The sequence below is a fragment of the Strix uralensis genome, chromosome 18, assembly GCF_047716275.1.
Source record: "Strix uralensis isolate ZFMK-TIS-50842 chromosome 18, bStrUra1, whole genome shotgun sequence".
In the NCBI taxonomy this organism is placed as follows: Eukaryota; Metazoa; Chordata; class Aves; order Strigiformes; family Strigidae; genus Strix; species Strix uralensis.
The window spans coordinates 11,632,745-11,660,445 of NC_133989.1; the positions used below are offsets into that span (position 1 = coordinate 11,632,745).

General features: G+C 60.0%; 1 protein-coding gene across 4 annotated transcripts in view; it reads right to left on the reverse strand.

Moving 5' to 3' along the window:
* SRC (SRC proto-oncogene, non-receptor tyrosine kinase) overlaps nucleotides 1–27,111 on the reverse strand; it is a 30,644-nt gene extending 3,533 nt beyond the window's left edge. Inside the window, exons 1-13 of one of the 4 annotated variants that reach the window (XM_074888716.1) lie at nucleotides 27,006–27,091; nucleotides 12,705–12,780; nucleotides 8,734–8,983; nucleotides 8,374–8,473; nucleotides 7,923–7,940; nucleotides 4,384–4,482; nucleotides 3,533–3,636; nucleotides 1,976–2,125; nucleotides 1,583–1,738; nucleotides 1,241–1,420; nucleotides 1,084–1,160; nucleotides 609–762; nucleotides 279–410 (exon numbers count right to left, since the gene is read on the reverse strand). In XM_074888716.1, the coding sequence (XP_074744817.1) occupies nucleotides 279–410; nucleotides 609–762; nucleotides 1,084–1,160; nucleotides 1,241–1,420; nucleotides 1,583–1,738; nucleotides 1,976–2,125; nucleotides 3,533–3,636; nucleotides 4,384–4,482; nucleotides 7,923–7,940; nucleotides 8,374–8,473; nucleotides 8,734–8,974 (1,411 nt within the window). In that variant the 5' untranslated portion in view covers nucleotides 8,975–8,983; nucleotides 12,705–12,780; nucleotides 27,006–27,091. Of the gene's footprint in view, nucleotides 1–278; nucleotides 411–608; nucleotides 763–1,083; nucleotides 1,161–1,240; nucleotides 1,421–1,582; nucleotides 1,739–1,975; nucleotides 2,126–3,532; nucleotides 3,637–4,383; nucleotides 4,483–7,922; nucleotides 7,941–8,373; nucleotides 8,474–8,733; nucleotides 8,984–12,704; nucleotides 12,781–15,250; nucleotides 15,268–27,005 lie in introns of those variants that run through there. The other 3 variants (XM_074888717.1, XM_074888718.1, XM_074888719.1) reach the window with 3 other exon arrangements.
* Nucleotides 27,112–27,701: the final 590 nt, after the last annotated feature.

Below are 27,701 nucleotides of genomic sequence, written 5' to 3' on the forward strand. Positions count from 1 at the left end.
CCTTGTGTGGGAACTAGAGTGGGACAGGGTGGCTGTGACCCTGCGTCCTGGTCGGGCTCTGCTCGCCCTGCCACAGAAGGGCAGGATTTAACCTGGGCAGGGGCAGCTCACCCCCGAGCCCGCCCTCCCTGCCCAAATTGCAGGAGAAACTTTGCATCAGTTTGCTCCTCCGCAAAGATGGCTCTGGGGAACCACAGGGGCAAGCGCTGGGCACAGGCAGCTGGTGCTGGGGCACCACAACAGGGACAGGGCTTCTGCCGGTCGGTGCCAGCCCTCACCTGGGTATGGCACTCTGCCCTTGGTGGTCAGCTCGGTCAAGAGGATGCCAAAGGACCAGACGTCCGACTTGATGGTAAACCTGCCATACAGAGCAGCTTCGGGGGCCGTCCACTTGATGGGGAACTTGGCGCCTGGATGGAGAGGCAGGGTGAGGGGCTGCTCCCAGCCCCGCGGTGCCTGGGGGTGCGTGGGGCTGCAAGTGCCTCCAGGACTCCCGTGCAAGCAGGGCCACGTGCCGGCTCAGGATGCAACGCGCACCCCTGGGGACCAGTGGCCACTGCTCCAGGGCTGCCTGCCTGGGCACAGTGCCGGCAGCGCCGGGCACACACCTTGCCGAGCGGTGTACTCGTTGTCCTCGATGAGCCGTGCCAAGCCGAAGTCGGCCACTTTGCACACCAGGTTCTCCCCCACAAGGATGTTGGCTGCCCGGAGGTCCCGGTGGACGTAGTTCATCCTCTCCACATAGGCCATGCCAGATGCAATCTGTGGAGACCAGCACATGGGGCACTGAGGCTGGTGGGGTGACACGAGGGTCCCTGGGGAGCCCACCTGGGGTGCAGGAACAGCCGGTTGCTCAAGAATACCCAGGGAGAGCCGGCAGCAACAGGAACAGGCAAAATGATGGTTCCTGACTGCAACCCAGCTCTGGGATGAGCACCCAGAGGGGATGGTGGCACCCACCCGAGTGAGGCTGTGGAGCACCCCACCACCCGACAGATGACAGCCACGACAGCCCAGTGAAATGCTCGGGCAGCCAGCACTCTCGGAAGGGGATGTGAGAGGCCTGGGGATGCACAAACCCACCTGAGCTGCCATATCCACGAGCTGGGGCAACCGCAGGTACTTGCCCATCTCACCCTTCAGGAAGTCCAGGAGGCTCCCTGCGAGGAAGACCATGGTCACAGCAATCTGGCAGAGCAGAGCCCCTTGGCCACCCCCCCGGCATCCCTCCTGCGCTCACCCTTGCTCATGTACTCGGTGACAATGTAAATGGGCTCCTCCGAAACCACGGCATAGAGCTGAACCAGCTTCTCGTGACGGAGCTTCTTCATGACCTGGGCTTCCTGTAGGAAGGCCTCTGGGGACATGGTGCCAGGCTTCAGAGTTTTGATCGCCACCCGGGTAGTGCCGTTCCAGGTCCCTGCGGCACAGGACACACTGCTCAGGACACATTTATGGGGCAGGGGGCCATGTCCCTCGCCTGCTCCCCCACCCCACTGCAGGCTCCGGGCACCTGCAGATAGCCGGGGAGAAGATGCAGGTGGTGACATGGGGGGGACAGCGGGGTGGGAATGGTCCTTACCCATCCACACCTCTCCGAAGCAGCCCTGTCCCAGCTTGACCTCCAGCCGCAGCGATTCCCGGGGGATTTCCCAGGCATCCTTGGCAAGGCCTTGGGTCTGGGGCTTGGACGTGGGGCAAACATTGGTGAGACGGTGGCACAAGCCGTCGGCGTGTTCTAGCACAGGAGGGGACAACACTAGGGTGACACTTGGGCATTTAGGCACATGATGTCTTTACCCCACATCTTCCCTGCAAAACACCTCAGGGGCCCATACCCAAACCCTCACCCTCCTCCCTAAAACCCAACCAGCTTTTCCAGGGTCCCCCTGAGCTAGTTTGGGATCCCCCAGCCCCACACTGGCTTCCCAGCAGCACCTGCCAGACCCCAAGGGGACCCCAAGTGGCTACCCACTGGAGTAATAGGCCACCAGCTGCTGCAGGCTGTTGAACTGGGTGCGGGAGGTGATGTAGAAGCCGCCACTGTCCAACTTGCGGATCTTGTAGTGCTTCACGTTGAGCCCCTTGGCGTTGTCGAAGTCAGAGACGGAGAGGCAGTAGGCACCTGTGGGCAGGACCGAGGGGCTGGGGGGGAGATGCACCACAGACAGGTGCTCCCCAAGGGGTCCTACCAGGGGGTGGGCACGGGGGACCAGGGTTGTGCATGCAGGCTGCTGCTTTCACCCAAAAGCAGAGGATGGGGAGCAACTCCTGGCTGCATGAGCTGGCACCTCATGCCAGGGAGGGATGGCACGTACCCCTGGCTACAGCCACGCCATGTAATCACAACCACCAGCATTGTGGGGATGGACTGTGCCCCCCAGGCAAGCACCGAGGAAGAGACCCCGCTGGGTTTAGGGGGGCGTAGCGAGCAGGAGAGCGAACAGCCCCCTGGGACACAGGGACAAATCTGGCTCCGGAGGCAAAGCGGGGATGCTGAAGTAGGGGAGAGGACCAGTCAGGAGACTGCTGACTCACAACCCCAACATCTCAGCATCTCAGAGGGAGCCAAGGGGCTGGTGGGCCCAACTCCCCGCTCCATAAATCCCACTGTGGGCATCACTTTGGGTGCCTGTCTCCACTCTGCCCACACGAGAGCAACACCGTGCTGCTGAGGCCACAGGTAATGAAAGGGAAGATTTATGCTGCTGCTTGAGTGAAAAGTTTTCACTGGAATAAAATAAATAGTGGCAAGTTCAAAGCATCAAAACAGAAAGGAACATCAAGGAGCTTTTCCCAAAGGTGCATTTGGAGCCAAACTAAACTACATTTCCAGGTAAGAAACAGCATCCTCAGCAGCCAAACCACAAAGATCAAAACTTGCACTTTCAGGAGGCACAAAACAAGTATAAAGAGTCATTAGACTTGAAAGAAGGACCTAAAAATTCATCACTGCCTCTGTCTGGTTGCCCAGGAAGCACTTGCTCAAGATTTTACCACTTTTTAGGGACCAGGAAAACACAGAAAACACCTACTTGGGGGTGAAAAACTAAAAAGCCAGGAAAAAAGAGCATCCTGCCTGGTGGTCCTGCCAGAGCTGGCGAGTGACCCGGCTCCCACCCTGCCATGAGCTGAACCATCTCTTTGAAGGGTGACCACTGGGCAGGCAGCGGTGGGAGAGAAGCGGCCGCATCCCTCCAAGGGGGGAAGGTTTGTCGGTGTAACGGCGCCTTCGGCATGGAGATGTCACCGGTGATTTAATGGGTGTGTCAGCACCTGCTCCCTGGGGACCGGCACCAGCAGGGGAGACCCCAGGAGGCTGCCTGTGCTGAGGGGCATCACTCAGTGACCCCCAACACTGGATTCCGTCTGCAGGGTATGAATCCTTTCTCCTTCTCCCTCCCCGTGCACCTAAGCTGGGGGAACTGGGACTGCACAGAGCGACCGAGGGGACTGGGGTCCCCACACAGATGTCCCTCCCCAACCCCCAGAGAGGGGCTCCCCCTGGCTGCCCCCCCCCAGCCCTGCTCACCTTTCGTGGTCTCGCTCTCCCGGACCAGGAAGGTGCCTCGGGGATTTTCGGGGTTGAGCAGCAGCCGCTCGGACTCCCGGCGAGTGATCTTCCCAAAATACCACCTGCAAGAACAAAGCAGCGGCTCAGCGCCCAGCACTCACCCACCCTCTCCATCGCCTTTCCAAGCAGCGGGCTCAGCCCTGGCCCCCCCCACTGAAGATTTTGGAGACCACAGGCTGTGTCTCCAGGCTTGGGCACCTCAGGATGCACCATGCCCCTGTACTGCCCGGGCTGGGCATCACCCAAGGAGCATCCTGCACCACAGGCCACAAAACACCTTCACTCCAAAAGCCTCTCCAAACGAGGGGCTCCGGGGACCACTGAAGCCCCCCAAGCTGTTGCTGGAGGGGATGCCACGCTGCTGACTGGGGACAGGGTCTGGGGACGTGGCTGGCACCTCCTGCTCTTGAACTTATGGCCAGCTTTGCCCCTGCCTGCTCTCCCCATGTGACGGTCACCTCTGCACTGAACCCGATCTGTGCAGGCAGAGCCGGCAGCATCCTCACACACAGATGCGTGTCCATGAAGAAAAGTAAAAACCAGACCAAAAGCATCAGGTCCACCACGGCCCCTGCTACGCCACCACTCATCCCTCCACCACGCAAGCAGCCGCACCTCCGCACTTTATGGGCCTTAAAGAAAGGCTGCAAAATGTTCGAGGGGGTTGAAAATTCAAAGGGGAAAAATAACAAAAAGGAAAAACTCGAAGGCCTTGCAGGTTTTGCCCAGGAGAGGGGCAGGGAAGGGAGGAGCGCTCAGGGTGCATTTGCTATTGCTCGTCTTTAAACTGTCTAAAAGATGGCAATTACTCTTCAGCCTGGATGGAGTCTGAGGGCGCGACATAGTTACTGGGGATGTAGCCCGTCTGTCCTGTAGTGAGGGAATGAGCCAGCCACCAGTCACCTTCCCTGCAAGAGAACCAAAACACACTCAGTGTGAAGCCAGGAGCCCCCTGGCCGGTCCCTCTCCCGCCCGCAGGCGCCAGGGCCGGGATGAGCCAGCAAAGAGCCCCGCTGAGAAGGGGTGCAGCCCCCACAGCCCCCAGCCCCACAGCAGGACCCCAGCCAGGAGGGCTCCTGCTGCCAGCCCCTGCCCGTGGCTCCGTTTTGGCAAGCTGTCAGTATTAGGGCCATCCATCTGCATATGGGATGCTTTAAACTGAAATCAGGCAGGGCAGCCAGCGAGCCAAAATACCTTCGCAGCCAACCTGAATGCGAAGGGGGCCTGGCTGGAGGTTGAGAGGCACTGGGGATCCAAGGCAGCAGGGCAGCGGGGAGCGACAGGCGAGGGGGGCGTGAGGGGAGACGGGGAAAAGCAACAGAATGATGGCAGTGATTAAAAAAAGCACTGGGAAAACCCAAGAGAGTTTGTTAAACACAGGCTGCAGAAAAGCAACAGGATAGGGCTGAGGTTTAGGCAGCAGGGGGTGAGACCTGCCCCGCAGTGATGCCTAGCCTGGATGCGGTGGGCTCCGTCCCGCTCGGGTGCCCTGGGACAGGCACCCTGCATGGGCGCAGCCCCTGACCATGAGCTTCCTCACGGCCCTGCCTGCACGACTGCTTGCATGGAGCCACACACACCCACGGTTCTGAGCACAGCTCTGCCCTGCAGGACCCCCTGTGCCACCCCCAAAATTCCGGGGCTGACCCGCCATCCCTCCTGCCCTGGGCACAGTGGCCCCAAGCACGTCCCCAGGAGCTGGCCGGGCACGGGAGCCTTCTCACTGCTCTGTCCTCCTCCCTGCAGGCTTCTGCCTGGGATGAAGCAGGAAAGGACAATAAATAAAGAAGAACAACAGGACAGTGGGAGGCAGCTTCCCCTTCCCCACAGACAGCAGGGCTTCCTCCCACCACCTGAATCTTCTTGTCCATCAGATGGAGTCACCTAATTTATCCTGACCATGAGGGAGACGAGGCTACGGGAAAACTGCAGATTCGTGGGAACAGCACCGCAAGGATGCAAGAACTTGGGAGGATGATCTCCACAAACACTTTACAGAAAAACCTTAGCAACCTCCATCACCACTAAAAGACCATCAGACCACGTCCAAACCCATCCCTGGCTCCTGCAGATATGTAAACCTCCATCCTGGCTCCAGCAGCTTGTCACTTTTGCTTGTCCCAGCTAAACCAGAGATGCTTCGAAGTGGCCAGGAAACGCTGGACATGGCCCCCAGTTCCCCACACTGGTGCCAGCAGGGCCAGGAAATGCAGGGACCCTCAGGGCATCTCCTCGCAACCACACAGCCGGGCTCTGCTCCCCATCCCCAGCCTCACAGCAGCCCCGGATAGTATTTTAACTTCTCCTGGTCCTGGTGTGTCTCTTGGCAGGTAGCTTGGGCTCACCAGCCAGAGCTGCTGCCCCAGTCACCTTTACTGAGGTGGCTCTGAAGGGGACAGGAGGCTGGTTGGGCTCCTTTCCCACGGGAGGAGAAAACATCTGCTTGAGAAATGCCCAGCTTTTGACTTCTGGCTTTATTCCAGCTTGGGCTTCAAGCTGGGAATTCAGCAAAAACAAACTATTCCAAAAATGTCTCAGCGGGGAAAAAAAAAAATAATCATCATCATCAAAACAAAGCATTTCAACAATTCCCTGCACAATCTTACCCAAAATACCCCACCACATCCCTGTTGGCTGCCAGCTGGCTGGGAGGAGACCTCCTCCCACTGGAAATAGTACCAGGAGATCCTTTCTGCACTGGGGTGGATGGGTTTGGCCCGTCCGGGAGGCCGAGGGTCACTGCAGACAGTCTGGGCTTTGCCAGGACACGGGAGCAGGGATGTGGGTGACATGGAGGCCTCTCCTCTCACCCTGCACAACCCCAGCCCTGTTAGAGCAGCCAAAATCCGCAGCCGCCCCGCAAAGCCACTGGTAGCCAGTCATCCCTGTGGCTGTGGGCTCCTGCTGTGTCCAGGACCTGCCAGCCATTCCCGGGCTGATGCCAAGCACCCTCCCCACAGCCCCAGGGCACCGACTGTGCCCTCCCAGGGAGCCCAAAGGGGACATCACATGCCTGGCTTTTGCTGTCTCCAAAGTGCAGCAGCCCAAGCTGCTCCTGGACCATCAGAGCATCTCTGGGCACTCAGTGAGAAGAGATTTAGCCCCCGAGCACTGCACAAACTGGACAGCTTTCTCCACCACCTCTCCCCCTGTGGACATCCCACCCATGCAGCTGCAGCACACACTGGGAAGGTCTGCAGCTAGATCCTGCACTCCCACCGATGGGCTGCATCGCCAAAAAAAGCCCTTTTGCTCCCCAGGATGCTGCAGAGCCCATCGCACCCTGACCCTTCCCTCTAACCGAGCCTTTGACAAGGGCAGCAGAGGAAAAAAAATATGGAAACCCCAGAAGTGATGTAAGTTAGCATGAAGAAAAAACCCTCATATATCAGCCCAATCTGGACCTGCAACGGGCAGAGCTCACTTCATAACAGCCCAAACCAGAGCCCAAGCCTGGGGCTAGTATGCTGCTGAGGCTGTAAAAGCAAGAAGCACCTAATCACCCAAATTCAGGCTTTTCCTGCAGCGCTGAAGCCCTGTACATCCTGGACTTGAAGAAATCACCATTAATGAACAGCGTTGGAACAAGGAGAACACGGATCAAATTGAAAACATGTTTGTTCAACACTGCCTGACCATTGCAGGAGAAATACCACCCCCAGGATGTTCCCCCATCTTTTCACTCTTTGACTCTGCAAAGCTGTTTTGGGTGCCCAGGTTGGACGGCCACAGCGGAGGGGCCAGCGGGCACTGCAGACCCTAGGGACCCTGTGGCAACCCCATGGCTGGGGACAGTGGGTCCACCAGGCAGGTTCCAGACTGTGTCAGGACAGGCCACATGTGGGTTTGATACAGGATCATGTTTAGGAGCATCTTCTGGCTAGTCACACTGCCCTGCTCTACGCAGCAAGCGATGGGTGTGCTGCTGTGACCAGGATGGAGAGCAAACAAGCGGGAGTCAGACCCCTAAGGAAGTGCTTGAGTCCCCTGAGCCACACACAAAAAATAAAAATAAAAGATGTAAAAATAAATGCAAAAAAGGCCAGGAGGAAGCAGAGAGCCAACTGAAAAAGGACTGCAGAGAGGTGCCAGGCATAGACTAGGAAAGCAGGCCAGGTTCAGAGCTCCTGGGTGCAGACACAGCTCTGGATGGAGCAGTTCCCTGGCATGGGAAGGGGCTCCCCTGCTCTGCCCCAGTCGCTCAGGGAGGACAAACCATCGGGCAACCACAAAACCATCGGGCAACCATCTCCTCCCAGCCCCGCTCCACCCAACCTTACCCTAACATGGGCAGCAGACAGGCTTTTGCCATTTAACAATAATCATAGTAATAATCTGGAATACACACCTGACGTCCACTTTTCTTCTAAATGACAGCATGGCACAGAGGAGAGAAAAAAGAGTCAAGAGAGAAGCTGAGATCAGAGGCACTGAGTAAGCACAAGGGAAAGCACCCGTGAAGCTGAGGAGATGTGTCCAGGCAAACGAGAGGGAGCTGAGCGCTGATGGGGACAGGGGACCGGCAGGGACGCAGCCCTGCGCTGGAGCAAGCAGAGAAGGTGGCTTGGTGACAAGGCTGCAAGGCAACAGTGACCAGCAGCAGGGCTGGGAGGACACGGGGACAGGCAAATGATCGCCGGCAACGCTGATGTCCTTGGACAAGTCACTGTGTCCGTGCGAGTTTTGGTGCATCCCTCTTCGAACACCCATCACCGGGGAGAGCTGGCCCTGCCGGGGCTGGGCTCGGGGGCTCCGCAGGAGGGACAACGGGGCTTGGCTGCAGGGACAGGGACACTCACGTGTTGTTGACGATTTGCAGGCGCTCTCCTTTCTTGAAGGACAAGTCTGTTTCGGTCCGGGACTCGTAGTCGTAGAGGGCCACGAAGGTGGTGACTCCACCTGCAACAGAGAGAGAGAGAGCACTCAGGCCAGGCACAGCCACCGGCACTGCCACGGCACGGTGCTGGGTGACCTCACTGAGACCCTCCTCTCCCACCATCCTCCCGCCAGCCAGTAAGACACTGATCTGCTCCCCCTCTAGCTCAAAGCCAGTGTCCCTCAGAAGCAGGAGACCCCATCACCACAAGAAGCAGCTGGAACAAAACCCACAAAGACCCAACAGACCCTCCCTGCCCCGCCGAGCCCCAGCCCACACGGACCAGCCAGCGCCCCAGCACGCTGCGGCGAGGTGACCGTGTCGGAGGTGTTGAAGCCTCCGAAGAGCTTGGACTCAGCAGCCATGGTCCCAAAGGAGCGGCTGGGGGTGCGATGGGCGTCGGGAGCAGCCGCCTTGCTGGGTGTCTGCGAGGCTGGGTAGCCCCCGTGGTGGGCGTTGTCGGTGGGCTCCAGGCTGCGTCGGCGCTGGCTGGGGTCTTTGGGCTTGCTCTTGCTGCTCCCCATGGTCCTGGGCTGCAGAAGACAGACACACATGCAGAGGGCTTCTATTATTATTATTATTATTATTATTATTATTATTATTATTATTGTTATTATTGTTAAGCTGCCTCCCAGGGCTTGCATGAGTCTGCCCACTAGGAAACAAAACAACCTCTGGAGTCTGTTCAAGCTTCAGCTGCCAGAAAGTCTGGCCATCCTGTCCTTGCCCTGGGACAGCATCGTCCCTCATTAACGCTGAGCCACCTCCCGCGTGGCTGCCACAGCCAGCGAGATGCTGGGAGCGAGCTGCCAGGGCGTGCTGTGGGAGCAGAGGGAAGCATTCTCAGCTGCGGGATTGTGGGGGGAGGATGCTGAGCGTGGAGCCTGGACCGGTGCTCAGGAGAGCGGCTGGAGATGTCCCGGGGCCAGGCGCCCACTGTGGGATGTAGTTCAGGCCCCTACCCAGCCATGTTTCCTCCTACACGAGGGTTTCTACCAGGGTATGGACAGGAGAAGACAAGACCCAGACAAATATTCACAAGTTTGGATTCCTCCGATGGCAGAAATTTGGAGAACCCATAGCTGCATCGTTCTGCTTGCTCAGGACAGGGATTTAAATGCTGAGGATGTTCCTGTGAAGTCCAAAACGTGTAGCAAACAGGAAAAAAGTTTAAATCAGGAGCAGTTTCAGGCAGTTAGCGGCTAAGGACCAAGGGATCTTGGCTTTATATATAGTCATGCCTTCCTTTCCACTCAAGACCATGCTCTATAAATACCTTCAAGGTAATGATATAAATGAAGGAAGGGAATTATTTGCAGTCTCCAAAGATGGCAGGATACCCAGCAGTGTCCTGAAGCTATGGAAGGAAATATTTAGGCTAGATCACGCATGGCAGGAGTGAAAAGGGAGGTGGAGACAACCAGGGAGAGTATCTCTGGTAAGAAAAAACAAGCAGGGAAGGAGCAGAGGAGACAGCCGCTGCTCATGGGGTGTGGATCTGGATGCAGCCACCCGCAAGGCTTTGCCGAGGGCTCAGCCTCACCCAACAGATGTTTTTTCTAACCCATGTTTTGAGAGAAACTTGGGCCAAGCCCCCACGAGCAGGGCCAGAGCCACAGGGCAGCTCCAGCAGCCTGCACAGCCCCAGCGTCGGCGGGGCAGAGCCCCCCCGGCTCCGGCCAGGGGGAAGTTGAGGGGTGCGAGGCACAAGCGCTGCCCCCCTCCCACCTCCCCTCCCCACAGTGAGGGCTTTGCCTGACCAGCAGGGCTTATCTTCCAAAAGACTCAACTTCCATCTACCGTTTTCCATCCACTGTTTTCCAGCTCCCAAACTGCACAGAGGACCAGCAGCATCCCCTGTCTCGCTTCCACACAGGTTTGCTTCAGCTGCAACCATGCTGGTTGGATCAAACCGTGCCAGGGTTTGGGAATCTGAATAAACTGATTTTTCGGGCTGGGTATGGCTACAGCAGCCACTCCAGCGGGGAGCAGAGCCGTTCTTCCTCCTACGCATGCATGCAACGAGGAGGGACCGATGCCTCTATCTGCCACAGGACTTGGCCCACGCATATCTGTGCTGGGCTTTGGGGGCCTCGGAGCAAAGTAAGGTCAAATATAAACTTTGCAGTTGCAAATCATCGCTGTTGGCAATCCAGAGGCAGATCCCATGGTGAAGGGGAGGGGGGGTCTGTCCCATAAATAAATTCACTTTTAAAAGCCTGGTGCAGAAGATACTAAAGCAGAACTGCGGGGGAAAGCAGGACCTTAGAAATGACAAGAAAAAAACCCCACCACTAAGGAAAGTGAACCTCCCCATCCCACACCAGCCCTTCTCTCACCTCCACCCGGGGCTCCGGCACCCGCTGGCGCTCCTGGGGTGGCAGCGGCAGCACAGGGAGGAAAGTGGGGGCACAGCGGGGCTGTGACCGTGCGGCTTGTGACTGCCCACGCGACCGTGAGCCAGGGGCGCAGCTGCTCAGAGTTTCCCCTGGAAGCAGCACTTCCCCAGGCAGGAAAACACCCCAGCTGGGGCGGCAGATTTAGCAGTACTTTGGGGACACAAACGTCCCCCAGGCACACCCCATGGGGCTGCCAGCCTGGGTCGGCAACTGATTTATCAGTGCACTGAGAGAAATTAGTATAAAATAGTCAACGTGCCAGGAGCAAAGCACAGAAAGGGGAGAGTGGAACTCCCAGGCACTTCCCCAATATCTCCAAAGCAGGGGGGTTCCTTGCCTTGACACACTGCAGGCACAAAACATGCATCTCCCAGGCATGTCCTGACTGGGGATGCCACGGACTGTGAATTCATCCCTCCTTGCACAGTGGTTTTGGGGAGGGAGAGCTCTTCAGCACACATCGCAAGCTCCCAGCTCGTGCCTGGGCACTGACCCTCCTTGGCAAGGGCTTTGCTGGGTCTGTGCTGGTCGCCGGGACGTGCTGCTCTGACAGGCTGCAGGAGCCGAAGATGGGAGTGGAGGAGAGGAAGGAGGCACGAGCCTGAGGTCCTCTGAGGAAGGGGCTGCAGCGCAGCAAGCCCTGCTCCAAGCTCTCCAGCTTTGCACCTAAAAACACCTTGCTTCGATTTGGCTAGTGCAAAATGTAGGCTGGCAACCCCAAAACTGGCAATCTTAGCTCTGAGCCCCAGGTAACTCAGCCAATGTGACCATGCGGCTTTAGCTCTGTAGCTGCCCTAGGGAGGATGTTCCCCACCTGCCCCCAGGGAGGAGAGGGGACCCTGAGAAATCCCCCACCACCCTGCATTGCTGCTGTGGCCGCCAGTGAGGAAAGGGTGCAAATTCCCCCTGGGAGGAGGCAGGGAGTTGTGCAAGAGCCTGGCAGAGGAGTTATTAATGACAGCAGGAATGTGCTGTGCACTCAGGTCCCTGGGGGAAGAGGGGCCACGCACCAGCCCCACCAGTGGGGAGAGACCCCCCTGCCTCCAGCAGAGCCAGTGACAAACCCCCCTCCAGAGCCAAGGGGCAGAGAAGGAAGGGGGTAAACCCACTGCCCGGCCCCAGCACACCCCAGCAGCATCACTGGGAGCTGTGGGACAGCATCACAGCGGCCAGATTGCAAAAATTACCCACTGCCAGCAGCTATGCTGTATTTATGTCTAAAGTACAGTACTTCTACATGTAACAGGCTGCAGGCATGCTCAGAGCCACCAACATCCAGCCAGGGCTGATGCCTGGCAGCGTATTTCCCTGCTCCCGTGCTTTTTGCAGCCGACAGCGCTGGGATGGGGGGCTCAGCACCGCTCCCCAGCCCAGCCGGGGCCTCGGCTTTCGGCAGGGGATGCACGGCGGCGGCGGGCTGGAGCGTGGCCAGCGTTCCTGGCGCTCGCCTCCGAGTGATGCGAGGCAGCTTTCCTGCGGCGGGGATTAGCACCCCGGGCACGTCGCAGCCTGCAGGAACTCCCCTGCTTTCCGCTCCCCAGGGTCAGCGCCGGCGGCACATCGCAAACCACCGTGGTGCCGAGTTGCGAGGCCTCAGCTCTGCCCCCACGCGCCAGCCACGCCGCGGGGAGCACCCGGGGGTGGGAAGGACGAAGGGAGGGCTCTGCCTTTTGCTCCTGCACCCAGCACCTTACCCACCCATGGATGCTCAAGGGCCAAATCCGGCTGTTGCAGAGCACCCGGTACCCCACACCTGAGCCCCGCCATGGGGCTGGAGGGGTTTCCCTTTTCCCAGGTGGGTTCATTCAGCAAAGCAGCCTGGTCCCCCCTCCCCGGGCCATCGGAGATGCCTTACCAGTGCTTTCTGGCTACAGCCTCACTGCGGGGTGGGGAGGGGCCGCCGGCGAAGTCAGCTCAGCTCCCGCCGCAGCCTGCGAGACAGAGGGGACGTCAGCACCCGCAGCAGCCGCCGCCGTCCCCGCACCCCGCCGCCCTCTCCCCCCGTGCCACGATCTGGTGCTCAGGGCTGCCGCTGCCTTCTTCCTCCTCCTCCTCGCCATCCCTCCAGCACGGGGCTGGCAGCTCACACCCACTCGCTCTGATCTCTCATGTGTGAAGAGGGGACGATTCTCTGCTCCACTTCATCAAACCCACCCGGGGATGGGAGAGGAGGCGGCTGGAGCTGCCCTGAGCAACGTCACGGGGTGAGAGGGGAGCACAGGCACCACCAGCCCGCCGAGGGATTTTTTCAGGGGAGAAGGAGAGCCAGTTCCTCTGGACACAGCAGTGTCTTCAGCCCTGCCACCCCACCTCTGGATGGCTGGGACCAGTGGCAGGGAGGGTTGGCCACCAACCAGGGACCTTGTCCCCTGGAATGAGAGTCACCTTCTTCCTCCCCAGCAGCACATGCTATGGCATGAACCACGCACAAGGTCTGGGACCACCTTGTGCTGCTCAAGCCCTGCCCCAATTAGAAAAGCATGTTTTAGCCAAATTTTCAAAAAGGAGAGTTTCCTGTCGCAAGTGTACATGATGGAGGGACACTTGTCAGCAGCAGTGGCTCAGGGACAAACCGGTGGCTTTGGGACAAAAGCAGAGCAAGGCAGGGTCCTACAGAGCCAGAGCAGTCACTTGCCTGGCTCTGCCACCTGCTCCCAGCCCCCAGATCCTGCAGGAACTGCCCCTTCTCCCCTCTCTCATACTGAAAAGGAATCTCTCTCCAGCCAGCCCTGCTCACCCAGTGCTGGGCAGAGGCTTCAGCAGCCCCCGAGGGACTCCCGCTTGCAGGGCACAGAGGGGATTCAGCCCCTGCAGCACCCTCAGCTTCACAGCCCCAGGCAGCATCTCAACAGGTTCCTGTCCCAGCTGGAGCCCAGGTTTTACATCTCATCCAGGGGGAACATTCCAGATGGATGGGGACAGGGTGGGCAGCTTTTTGCTGCCCTGGCATCTAACCTGGCTGGCAGCAGGCCTGGAAGTAAGACCAGCCACAGCCTCCTGCCTTCGTGCAAGGGCCTTCAGCCACGAAGGTGTAGTGAGGAGGGGGCTCAGACAGAGACAGCAGGAAAGGAAAAAGAGCTGCTGCTACCCCAGCCTCCTTCCAGCTGCTGCCATCGCAGCCTCCCCTGCCCCAGCTGCCCCAACCCGACCTGCTCAGCCCATGTATTACCCGGACCACGGTGCAGGGCCCCATGGAGCGCACACCAGGCTTGTTACGTTGCAAACACTGTGGCATGATGGTGGAAATCACCGAGCAAACCTCCGTGGGGTCAGCATAATGCTGGGCAGCCGCCCCGTGTCCCTCTCGCTGCGTGGGCGCCTGGGGCAGTGGCTGCCATGCAGGGGATGTGCCACACCGCAGGTTTATTTTGATGGCCTCCCCTTCCCCCTGGTAATAAGTTTTGTCACTATTTTTAGTGCATTTGATTAGGATAATAAGCAGCAGCTGATTGACAGCTCTTTAAGACTTTGAATGGTTTGTAATTTGTACTTGACTAATATTCACCAGCAATAATTGCACAGCGGGATGGAAGGTGGGGGAAGCTGCAGTCTCAACTCCAGGCTGTAGCACATACAAATAAGGCTGCGCCGCGTACGCACGTGGTGTCCGTGTCCCCACCGCCCATGCACGCTGTGCCACTTGGGTTCCCGGGCACACGCTGCGAAGTCATGGCCATGTTTAGACAAAATAGGACCAAAAAAACCACCAGGGAAACCCAGATATGCCTCAGCCTGGGGTCAGCCACGTGCTGGGGTGGCGAGGTGCAAGGCCCTCCGAAGGGGAAGGGACAGGTCCCTGCATGGCTGCCAGGCAGACGGATGCACGTACATCCCTCACGCTCCCAGGTTTGGGTATTTGGTGGCTGAAAGCAGCTGCTCCGGCAGCAGCCTGGCACAGCCCTGCTTTCTGCCCTGTAGCAGGGCTGTGATCCCAGCTAGCGTGTCACCAGCACAGCCACGGCTGGGCTCAGGCACCCTCCAGCACTGCCATCCCCATGTGCTGCTGGGTTCTGCATTCAGGGTCTCCCCGGCCCTCCCAGACGCCCCCAGGCAGCAGCTGGGCTGAGCCGCAGCCAGAGGAGAGAGCGCCAGGGCTGAGCCCCGCCACATAACCTGCCCAGGGCAGAGGCCACAGCAAGGAGAGAGCCCCAGCAAGGAGCCACCCCCACCCTCCCCTCTCCAAAAGCAATTAAAAATGAAGCACACTCAGCTGCACAACTCAGCTCGGATCAAATCACGGCACACGAGACAGCGGCATCCCTGTCCTCCCCCACCGGCGCTGGAAATGCCGCCCAACCTGCCCAGCATTCCTGCCCCTCTGACCCGCGTCCCCGCCGTTTCTGCCCCCCCAAACTAACTGGCAACTTGGGATGTGAAAAAAGGCTCGACCCACTGCCCTACCTCCCCACGGCAGAGATGCTCTTGGAAAGACAACAGCGAGGGGAACCGCTGCTCTCCAACAGGTCCCGCTCCGGCTGTTTTCCGCTGCTCCCCGATCGCTCAAGGATACAATGGCCGTGGTATCGCCAGGCTGATAGCAGGGCTGGCGGCGAAGGGGGAAGCGATCTTATCTTCTTTTCAAAGACACTAACAAAAGACACTGATTGGGAGCAGACAAAACACAGCAGTACGGCTTCTGCAAGGCAGAAGCAGAAACCTTGGGAAATGCCGCGACAGGCTGGGGCCCAACACCAGACACCGAGCCGTGGGGAAGAGACATCTCCAGCAAAACAAGCTCTGTCCTTGGGGCTGCTCAGGAGGTGGGTGGGTGCTGAGGGGCACCTCCAGCAAAGGGGATGGGGTGGGTGCTGGGGGAAAGGTGGGTGAAGGGCTGGGGCACCAGCACCCACCCGCTGCCGGAGGGAGCCAAGCCACGTCCCTGGCTTGCAAAGCCCCAGTGAGATTAATAACTGCAACTGTCTCACACCAGACTGAAAAATGAAGCGTGCAGGACGGCGGGCGAGACAAAGCAGCCTCACAGCACCCAGCCCACAGCAGCAGGCACCGGGGATGGGAAGGAGCAGAGAGCGGCGATCCCAAACCCACCCCAGCCCACTCCATCCCCCTTTGCGCAGAACCGACCCCCTCCCAGCAGGACCGGGGTCCAGCCGGGGCAGATCCACGCAGAACAAACAGAAGCTGCCTCCGAGATGTGCTGTTAAAACCAGAGATCCCAGGTTGGAGGTGGGCAGGCAGCCGAGAGCCGAAGGGCACTTGGCCGTCCCCTGCGTCCCCCTGCACAGGCAGCACAAAGAGGCGGCAGCGCTGCCCCTGAGACGGTGGCACCCAGACAGTGGGGTCAGCACCCCAGCACCGCGCCACAGGCGATGAATTACTGCTTGGTCGGTGCTGCCGTAGCCACTGCGAGGTGGTACCCAAACACCCCACACCCCGTCCCTCTCCCCGCATCGCCCCCTGCTCCCTCCCCGCATTTTGGTAGGAAATGCAGCCCCGGACACGCTCACACAGCAGTTTCCCCCTTGGTCTCAGGGGATGCTAATGGAGTTTTGCCTTTTCCCATGGCAAACATCACGGCTGGAACAGCCCCAGGTGCTCTGGCAAAAGCCTCGCTGCCCCAGCTCAGCCCACCATCACCTCCTGTCACCCAAATACAGCAGGTCACCCTGTACCCCATGGAAAAAGCGATTCCTGTCCCCTGTCCCATGATATCAGGCTTTGCTCGGTACAAGGGGAGAACATAGACGCACGTCTCTGTCAGGCTTGGACCAGCCCTGCTGCAATGAGTCCCAAGGGCCAGTGAATAATGGGGAGCTGCTCCCCTGGCCCCGCAAACCAGAGTTTGATGCTGCAGACCCTCTCCCTGCCTGGCTGACGCAGTGAGGGCCTGGGTTGCGCCTCCAGCCCTTCTCCTCCGCAAGGACACTCGTTTCTCACCTGCACTGATTCCTAAACCAGAAGGAGAGGTGCAGAGATGCTCACTTCATCTCTCAGCTCCAATTCGGGGACCAGGGAAGCCAAGGACAGCTGTCCCCATGCCTGCCCTTGACCCCCACTTCGCCCAGCGACTGCATGTCGAAGGCACCTGAGTTAAGGCACCCCAGCCCCCCCCCAGCTGACAGAACCCTCTCCCAGATGACAGGAATCACTGGCGGAGGACAGGGGATGGCAGCACGGCTGCTGTGCAGGGGCCTGGCTACACAGCCCCCACGTATGTAAGTCCCAGCCCCTCCCATCTGACCCTGTCAACTCCCGTTAAATTTAAAACCATCTTAATTAAAGCTCCACAGCCCAAGCTAGCAGGGGCCAGTGGGTCACAAAAGGGGAAAGGATAATTAAATCTGCCATCCAAATTTATCCCCCCAAGCATGGGGGAGAGTCGTGGTCCAGAGCAATGCAAAATGCCTCTGAAAAGATTTGACAAAACAGGGAGTTTAGAAGACCAAAACAAACCCCTGAGAAACCCAAAAGCAGGTTCTGGATGTTAATCTGGCCAAGAAACTGGGAAACACCAAACACACACACAGGGAGCTGTGCAGGGAGCTCGAGCTCTCCCCACTGTCGCAGGGCTGGCCCCTTGACAGGCAGATTTTGGCTGGCCAGGGCGACAGGCAGCGTCTCTGCCAACACCAGCAGCTGCACGCAGCTGCAGGCAGTGCCCCCCGCAGCACCCCGAAGCCGGGTAAGGACAGTTGGCACCCCACAAGCACCATCTTGTGTAAGGCTGGCAAGAAAAAGTCGCAAGCCTTATCTCCCCAAAAGAACGCAAGTGGCTGCTCGGAGCGAGCAGGACGTGTGGCAAGTTGTGCTGCTTGGTGCCAAGCTGCCAAGCGCTCGGTTTTAAGCCTTCTTCTCCCCCAAGGGATGGGAGAAGGGAAGGTGGCCATTGCCACGCTGTGTCACATCCCCATCACCGCACTGCAGCAGACCTGGGTACCGATGGGGCCATGTCTTTAGATCCCCTGGCGTGGGAATGTGGGAATCCTGGGCTGGCCCACGGCGATGCTCACCCACAGCCCCATGCACCAGGTCCCTGGGAGCAGGCAAAGCTGTGCGCACTCAAAGCTTCCACCAAGGCAGTGGGATTTTAATGTATATCACTAAGTGGCATGGACAGCTCTGGGGGGAGCTGGCAGCCACCTTTCCTGACCAGCCCGTGACTGAGCAAAGCTTGTGGGAGCTCCTGGCACACCACTCCCTGGCATTCCCCACGGAGCTGTGCTGTGTGGTGGGTTCTGGGAACTGCAGCCCCTTGCAAAGGGCTGCACGGGGAGCCGCTGCTGCAACAAGGGAGCGTGGGCAGCCAGCAGTGCCCCATCACCCCTTCTCACCCCTATACAGCAACAAAGCCACCCCAAAAATCAGGGCTCTTGCAGCTCTGCCAGCCCCACGCTCTGGTCCAAGGGAGAACCCCCAGGTCCAGGGTGCTGCTAGGAAGCGTTTGGGGTCAGGGAAGAAACAAAAGTTGACTGAAGGGTCCTGGAGCCCCTGCTGTTCCCTGTTATCCATGCATGAGCACTTTGGGAGAGCTTTGGGATGGAGAGCAAACACACAGGTCCTGAAAACACAGCCCAAGCCTGCTGCTTGCACACACAGAAGGGGAGCCACGGGGGAGAGGGGAGCACCTCACATCCCCCATCTCCTTCTGCACTGCAAGGGCATCCTGACAATTAGAGATGGGGAAAAAAAAAAGCTTTCTCACCATGAGGGTGGTCCAGTACAGGAACAGGGGCCAGAGAGGTGGTGGGATCTCCAGCAGGAGATGCTCAAAGCTGGCCAGGTGCCGTGCAGCCTGACCTTGCTGGCGCTGCTCCGCGTCGGAGCAGGGATGATGCCTACCAGTGCCACCCAGCCCGACTCAGCCTGCGCCTCCAGCATTCCCACCAGGACACCTGCCAAAGCCAGGAATTGCCCAACCAGCTCCAGCAAATGCTTTCCAAGGGCACACAAAGCCTTCGGCCTGTGTTAACCTGAAGCCGGCTTCTCCCAAGCAGGTGATGAGGGCACCACTCTCCTCCTGCCAAGTCCAGGAGAATGAAACAGAAAGGAAATGCTTCCAAGGGCAGGAGTGCCTGTGGGGCCGGGGAGCGCCAATGTCGAGCCGGGCTGGCACTAGGAGCTGGAGCTCCCTGGCCACTGGGACTGCCTGGAGCCACAGGGTGATGCTTCCCCAAAACAGCCCTCTAGCTCAGCACTGGGGGTTCAATGCCCCCCCTAAATGTACATTTTTAATACTAGCCCCCAGGCATGCTGGCATCCATGTGCTCCCACCCAATTCCCCAGCTTCCCATGGCCCATCACATCAACCTGTTCCCATCCTCCAGGCAAAGCACCAGGCCGAGGAGCCAGCCCCGCTGGAGGGGGAGATGGAGACGCCATGACACGAGCTGGCCTCTCAAGGAAGAGGGAGGATTTCTGTTCCCCATTTCTGCAGCACGTCTCCCAGTGCCGCCAGCCTCAGGCTCCAGGAAATGGAGTTTGCTTCTGCTTTCTGTAAAAGGACATCTGCCCCGGGTGCTCTCTGGGGACGGCTGTGGTGCAGCACCCAGCCCACCCCGTGCCCAGCTCCTGGGGAAGGGGCAGGTGGCAGTGAGAGGCTGATGTGACTCACGGGTGGCTCAGATCCAGCCAAAATGGTGCTGCCACCTGTGCGTGCCCCAGCTCGAGGGCTGCCGCACCCAACAGCACCCAGAGAGCCACAGCAATCTCACCCCCCCGGGTGAGGACAGCAGTGCAGGCATGCGGCAAACCTCCAGGGCTGGGGGAGGAAGGGGGCAAGGAACACGCAGGAGGCAGAAAAGCTCCGGATCTGAGCAAGTTACAACCACCCCTGGCCATGCTGGCGTCACTGCTAAAACATTTCCACTTTCAGAGAAACCAGCCCATCCAGTCCAGTGAGGAGAGGAGCTCCCCAGGGCTCCACTGGCCCTTGAGGGCTGGAGCTGCAGCCCCACCGGCCCTGCAGAGGGGTCCTACAGGACCCCATGGCAGGAAACCTCCCAGCAACCCTCCTGACACGGAACAGGAACTGAAACACTTGCTGGTAAACAAGGGAAGATGCAGGGAGGGTATGTGCACCCTCAACACAAACCCCGTGGGGCTGGGCATCGCCCTGCTCCTGGCTGGGAGCCACGGGGACTTGGCACAACACGTGCCGGGGTTCACTGCAACGGGAGGGTATGAAGGAGAAGCCAAGCAGAGGCCAAGGGTCATCCATCACCCATTTCCAACATTTCCCACTTTGCAGATCCCTGAACAGTTTAAAATGAATAAGCAGGATCCCACACAGCAAATTTATGCTGATTATCAGTTTATTTTCCCGGGTTACTATGGGATGCTGGGGCATGTGTGCGACGCAAGCCGTGTGCTCTGGGGAACCGTGGGGCCACCAGCCCTAACGCACAAATGCCACGGGGGCAGCAGGTGGCTGCAGGGCAAGGCTGGGTGACCAGGACCAGCCTCCAGCAATGTCCACTCGACTCCCGCTTTCACCTGGATGGGACCGGGAGCAGCGCCCACAGCAGTGGGCACAGCCCGGGACCGTGGCTCTGGTCTCAGCACCATCAGACCCCACTTTGCTGGTGGCAGAGCCGCGAGAGACGCTGGTCCCCACAGCCACTCCCATCTGCACCGCCAAAACAAAGCAACTCGCTCAGGATGCGTCAGAGGAAGCAGCCAGGGAGGGTCTTGAGGGGCAGACGGAGATCAGCCAGCCCCAGACAGCATTTCCATACCCAAAAAGCTGCGTCAGATTCCCCAGCCGCTCCTGGGGTGAGCGGGATGCTCAGCAGCTCTGCTGGAGCTGCTGGGAGAGGAGCCGGCCAGGAGGTGCAGCCCAGACGGTGCTCGCTATAAACAGCCTGAGCAGATGAAAAACAAAGAAAAACGCTGAGCTGGTGTCTTTTATCCCTGCTGCTCCTGGAGGGGAGAGCCGGGCTCCGCACACCTCCCAGCCCTGCACCGCTCGCTGCAGCGGTGCTGGGGAGCGGAGACGGGCTATGGGCGAGGTGGATGGGGCCAGCCCTGAGCTGCGACACCAGCCAGTGGCGTGGGGCGAGCCATGCGTGGACCTTGTACCCTCCCATGGTATCTCTCCAGCCCTCGCTCGTGCTGCCCTTCCTACCCAAAATAACCACTCCGAGCCGGAGCTGTCCCCTCCCCGCTCTTGGGCAGAGCCCGCGGGGATGGGATGAAGGGACAAAGGACAAAGGGATGAAGGGCATCTCCTCTGCTTTCCATCACCTGTGGCTCGTGGCGGCTCCAGCACAGCCCACCCAGACCACAGCACGAGAGCTATCCCCATCCCCAAAGCACCAAGAAGAGCTCAGATTAGTGTACGTACACACACGTGTGTGCACATCCACACACGGCTGTGCACGCGTGCAGGCAGCCGCGGTGGGCAGGCAGCTGCCTGCAGCTGCCCCACGTGCTGCTCTCCTTGCCCAGCCCCAGGCACACACACCAGTCCCAGCACCCTGAGCCTTTCCACCCCACACACTTCCAAACTCAACTGCCCGTGACGTTGGAGCATGAAACTCATCCTGGTCGCAGTGACTGTTACAGCTACCCATGCACCCTTCCTCATCCCACGACACTCTCCCTGCCCGGCGCAGCAGGGTGCTCACTGGCAGCTCCCCCCGGCTGTGCCAAGGCTTCCCGATCCCTTCCCCGGCACAGCGGGGCCCTGCCAACGCTCGCCCGATGGGCAGGGGAAGGAAAGGGCTCGGCCGAACAGGGAGTGACTCCAACAGCCTTTTTGTGTTGTGTTTTTTTTTTTTCAGAAGTCACCAAGCACACGCTTACACCCCAGGAGCATCCAGAACCCAGAATGGCATCGCTTGATGCCGCCGCCATCACAAAACCACCAAGTCGCGAGGGCCGGTTTTGGTTGGGGAAATCAGTGCCCAGCCGGGCCATGGTCTGGGGAGGAAGCCATCAAAAACACCATCTGAGAGGCTGCGGATGGGTGAGTGAGGAAGGTGACAGCACTTCATGGAGATCAGACTGTATTTGCCTTGCCTAAGGAAGAGCTTTGTGCACGGGGCGTGCGTGGCGCAGGGCAGTGCAGCTGGGGCTGGTGAAGGAGCAGCAGGAGGGGGAAACTGAGGCTCGCACTCGGTGTAAAGCCTCACCAACCTCCGGTGGCAGCTTCCCAGGTGCTCCCGAGGGAAACTGAGGCATGCAATGCTCCTTACCAGGTGGGGAAGCAAGGTGGAGCAGTGAAACACAGACACAGAGCTGCACCTCCAACCCCAAATTCCTGCTAAAGTGTGCCCCAAGGTGAGCCATTTTGAGGACCAATTTAGCACTGACCCAACCCCATCACGCTGCCCCCAAACCAGGGCACAGCGTGGGAAGGGGGATGCTGCATGGGAAGAGGGCACGTGGCTCAGGACAAGCTGGACCTCACCCTTGGCAGATGGGGCAATGCAGCAGTGAGCTTTTACCCTCATTGTGCAGGTTTTTGGTGTCTGAGATTGCCAAACACTATCAGGAAGGATGGGAGCAGCCACGCTGGGTGGATGCTATTTTTGCAGCACGCAGTCAGGTTCTCCTCCATCCACCCAGCCCTAACACAGTGGGCTTGGGGCCAGCCAAAACCTCACGGTCACAGGAGCAAGACCACAACAGGTCAAGCATGGGATGGGGCTGGGAGGCTCCGGACTGGCCTCCGAGACTTGCAGCGTGGGGAAGGAAGCGCAGCACAGCCTGAGCCACAAGTGTTCCTGCATCACGTGTGGGCAGAGGTGCTGCCCCAGCAAGGCGGCTCGCCCTTCGCTGCGGGCCCCAAAGCCACCCCGGTGCCCTCCTGGTGCGGGCGCCATGTGTGCCAGGCTGCATGCCTTGCCCAAACCTCCGCCGGTTCCCCAGCTGTGAGGCAAGCACAGGCTCGCTATGCACAGGCTCGCTATGCACGTGCCCCATTTCTTATATTTTTGCCTTAAATGCTCGGGCAGTTCTGTTCCCCAGATTCCTCCAGACGAGCCCACCAATACTGCACACCAGCCTATGGATATTACGGATGCTGCTTCTCCACCGAGACCACCTGGAGCCAAGGGGCTCAAGAAGATTTCTTTAAGGTCTGAATTAAAATCAACAACCAGCCCCGCCTTGCCCAGCAGCTGATGCCCTGCAGCAGCCCTGCCAGCCCCCAGCCCTCCCAAACACCTCCCTGCTCCGCAGCGAGGGCAGCCAGGAGATCCGTAGCCTGCAGGGAAGTCAGTGCAAAGACGCAGATTTGCAGGTCCTGGTTCCTGGCCCAGGTTCAAACCACATTTGTTCCTGAAATCTGTTTCAGGGCTTTATTTTCAAAGCATGTGTGTGCAGAGGCATGTGCAAAGCAGCACCAGTTCCTACTGCAGCCAGGGCCAAGGTCGCCTGTGCCAACACAGGGCCAAGTTGGGGGTCTGGGTGCCCCTGAGCATCAACTGCAGCCCATGCTGATGTAGCCATGATCAGCCAATTAATTATATTATTTTCTTCCTTGCTAAGCACACAATATACTGGACCATTTCACAGCTTGCTGCCCATTTAAAAGATGAAGGACCAAAGCATTGCTATGCTCAGAAAAGGCCCACTTTAAAATAGCCCCGTGACACACTGCATATTTTTTGCTGATGAGCGGAAACCCCAGCAAGACACAAGCCCTGGGGGAGTTAGTCCGCACCACCCGCAGCTACAGGCAGTTGAAGAGAGGAGTTTGGACTGGAAACAGCGACAATCCGTGCTCCTGTCCCAGGAACAGCCATGCAAGGATGGTTATTTCCATCCAGAGGTCCAAGCTGCTCTCCAGGCATCGGATTAAAGGGATCTCTCCTGCACGGAGCAGTGCAGGGCCATGCCACTGTCTGCTGAGGCCGTTTCCCGCGGCCGGTGGGGTGGACGCATCTCCAGGCGGGCTCTGGGGCAAGACGCAGAGCGCTGCAGAAGTGAGCTCTGAGGGGAAATTGTTCTGAGAGATAAAGGAGTAAGTTGGAAACCGAGCTGCAAAATAGACAGTACAGGAAACAATAGCGCTTCAGATAGGCTTTCAAATTTCCCCCAGCGATGCCAGGAGTACGGCGCTTTGCCCCAGTGATGCTCAGGGGGCTTTTTCCCCCCCTTAGACATGCTGGGAGGAAGCGCAGACTGTTTGCTTGCTCCTACCTTTTCTCTTTCAAGATGTTACAGGCATTTGCTGGTTATTAAAATGAGAGATTATGGACCAAGTCCTTCAGGTCTCATTAGATAAGAGTTTTAGCTCTGTGATGACTTCAAAGGCCAGGCGTGATCCTGGCACCAGTAGCAGGGAGAGGCAGACGCGATTTTGGAGGCACAGGAGCCCCACGGCCCACCCCCTCCCCGCCTCGGCGATCCTGGTGAAACAACTGCTGCTTCCTGGGAGCTGCCCACACTGCTAAAGGCCATCCCCGCCTCAGGACTGCTGATGTCCCCTCCGTGCCACCAAGGCAGCAAAGGAGCCTCTTGTCTCTGCAGCAGAGCCTCCGCATAGGTCGGTCACCACAAGCCGCAGCTCATTCTTCGTCTCATTCCCCAGCTCCCTGGCCGGGGGCTGGAACGGCCCTTTCTGCCTCCCTGTGGTACCTCCATGATTTTTCCTCACTCTGGCACAAAGTCATTAAAGGGCAGAGCTATCGTTAGGGCATCTCCATCACACAGGGAGCACTGCAAGGCCACTAACGATCGAGACAGGGAACATTGGACTTCCCTTAGCTGCTGCTGCACCAGCCCATAAATAACCCCGTCTCCAAAAAAAAAAAAAAAAAAAAATCCATCGGGCTGCGTTTTGGTGAGGCCATCGAGGTGAGGTGTTTGGAGGAGCCTCTGCCCTGCTGCTCCTGGGTCAAATCTTGGAATCAGGAACCGACCCTCGACCTTTCAAGCAAAGGTGCCCTTCTCTGCCAAAGGCGCGCTAACTGGCTAATGATTACAGAGCCACGGCTCCCCGGGGAGCGGGCACACGAGCCTCGTCTCAGACACCCAACGGCCAAGGTTTTGCTATGGGCTGGATCCTGAGCCAGCACGAAGTGGCGCAGAACAGCTGGCTTAGCACAGGGCAGCCCAGGATCCACCTCTCTGGCTGCAAAGGTGTCAGAAGCAGCCCCAGAGAGGAAATAACAAAAGGGATATTGCTTTCAAGTGCAAGACCGCTGATGTCCCCCTGCACATCCCCATCCTCACGCCTCCCCGGAGAGCCCTGCCAGCCCCCCGCCCTTGTTTGACCAACACGTGCTGCACGGGGGGTCCGGCCATGTGTTGAGCTGATGGGTGCTGGGGGGGTCTCCAAGCCTGGCAGGGACAAACGGCTTCCCACCATTAACGGCTGGACCTTGGGAGGGTTGGTCACAACTCAGTTCTCCCACCCGTGCACAGGTCACTGCTGGCAGTGGGTATTTCCTTGGCTGCGAGGAGAGCAACAAAGCTCTCCAGCTCCCTCCTGCCATACACCTCCTCCTCCGGGAAGCACCAGCCGGAGAGAAAGAAGAAAAAAATCAAGTCTTTTGTTGTCACCTTCCCGCAGCTCAGTTTGCATACAGCACTGCTAGGTACGTGCTGTCCTGTCCCTGTCCCCGCTGCGTGGGCACTGCCAGCCCCAGGCAGGAGCTTCCCCCAGGAACCCTCTGGGCTCTGCACCCTCCACTGCCCCCATCTCCTCATGCCACGGGGTGGTGGGACCTGTCTTGGGGGACCCCCCCGGCTGCACTGGACAGTCACATCATGTCCCTTCCTTTGCGTTGCTCCTGGGGAGCCAGGAGGACGGGTGAGTCGGTGGCACACACAGGGTAGCACAACCCACTCCCTGCCACCTTTACCGATCGATGGCACTGGGACCAGGACCAGGACTGGGACCAGAGTCCCCTCCTGGCCCCAAGTCCAGGGGGCTGAGCCCTGGCACACGACAGCAGCCGCCGGGGCGAGGAAGGGCCAGGGGAGGAGCGTGCTGTGCCGGGCCAGCAAAACGCGGGGAGATGCGGCAGATCCCCACTCGTTTCCAGCAGGTCTCGCAGGAGGCTGCGCAGCTCCCCGAGACAACACTCAGCACCAGACAGGACCGCGCCAGGGTCAGCGCCACGAGATGCCACCCCCCCTCCAGCCCCGGTCCCCAGCGCACACAGCCCTGGTGGTGGGCCCCAGCCCCACAGGCTGCCCCCCACGCCCGTCCCAAACGGCACCCGGACGCAGCACAGCCTGCCCGAGCTCCTGCGCAGCCCCCCGGGCAGCGAGCAGGGGCCAAAGCCCCTCCTGACCCCAGTGTGGCTCAGGGCAAAACCCACGATGCTCCACCGTGGCTCCGGGGGCTGTGACAGTGGGGACCCGCCAGTGCCACCGCTCGCAGCCACGCGTGGGGGCTGCATCGCCCCGGCTGCCATGGGGGAACTTCCCGGCTGGATAAAGCCTTGAATCAGGCAACCCGGGGCTCTGCAGCCCCCCAGCAGCCCGGAGCCGGCCCCGGCGAGGGGCAGAGCGAGGAGCCCGCCGGACCCAGCTCTCCAGGCCCACCCGGGCTGGACACCGGCCCCAGAATTACCAGTGAGCAAACACGACAAGGGAAGCGGATCAGGAGACATCAAAGCAGGGGGGCGATGAATATTTCATGTCCTGGCCTACATACGGCCCGGCTCTCCCCGCCCCGCGCTCCCGGGGGTCCCCCACAGCCCCTGATCACAACAAAGGGGAGTTGCAGGCAGGCGGGGCCGCCCCGCCGGACCCCACGGCCGCCCCGCCGGACCCTCAGCGTCCCCGGCCGGGCCCGTTTCTGCGCCGCTAGACAGCGGCATCCCCCGCCGGACCCACGGCTGACCCACCCCACCATCTGCACCCGCCGCTGGACCCGCAGCCGCCCCACCGAAACCCAGAGCCAGACGGCGAGCATCCCTGTCGGGACCCCTCGCCAGCTCACGGGGCTGCGGGCATCCCCCGCTGTCGGACCCCCCCCCACCGCTGCCCCACCGGAGCCTGGACATCCTCGGCTGGACCCACAGCCTCCGCGCCAAGCTGCCAGCACCCCCCGATCGGACCCACATCCAGCTCACCCGTCGGCGGGCACCCCTCCCGCCGCACCCCGCGGCCGGACCGCGAGCATCCCCCCACCCCACCCCGGACCCCGCGGCCGGACCACGAGCATCCCCTCCCGCCCCCGTCCCCGGACCCCATAGCGGGGCATCCCCCGCCGGCCCCACGGCCGCCGCCCGCTCACCTCCCGCCTGCGCCGGCCCCGCCGCTCGCCTCCAGCGCTCGGCCCCGGCTTTGTCTCCGCGCCGGGGGCGCGGCCGCCGCCCCCCGCCGCCGCCGCTCTGGGTGCCCGCACCGGGCCGGGCCGCGCCGGGCGCTCAGGGCTCCGCCGCCGGCAGCAGCATCGCGCAGCGCCGCGGATCCGGCGCGCTGCTGCCTCGCCCGCCCCCGCTCACCCCTTCTTCGGGGCGGGGGGGGGAACCCACGGGGAGGGGAAAAAAAAAAAAAAAAAAAAAAAAAAAAGAGGAATATGGCAGCAAACCGGAAACGGCGGATGGGGGAAAAAAGCAGCAGCCCCTCCCCTCCGTGGTTTTTTTTTTAAGGGAGAAGGCTCCGGGCAGCCGGGCTCCGCGGGGCGCGCAGCGGGCGAGGGGCCGCCCCCGCCGCGGGCTCTGCCGGCGCACCCCGGCCCGCGGCGGGGGGAACCGCCTGGTCGCGCCGGGGACACGCGTGGGAGCGGCGGCCTCGGTCCCCTGGGCGCGTCTCTGTCTGCGCGGCCCCGCGGGTGAGGTGAGGGGCTGGGGGGGGCTCCCCCGCGGCAGGGGAGTTTCGCCCACCCGAGCCCAGCGCTCCGAGCGCCGCCGGGCTGCGTGTTGTGTTTACCTGGAAGCCGGAGCTGGTAACAGAAAAGTGATTTTCAGGAGGTCAAAACCCGGCTGGT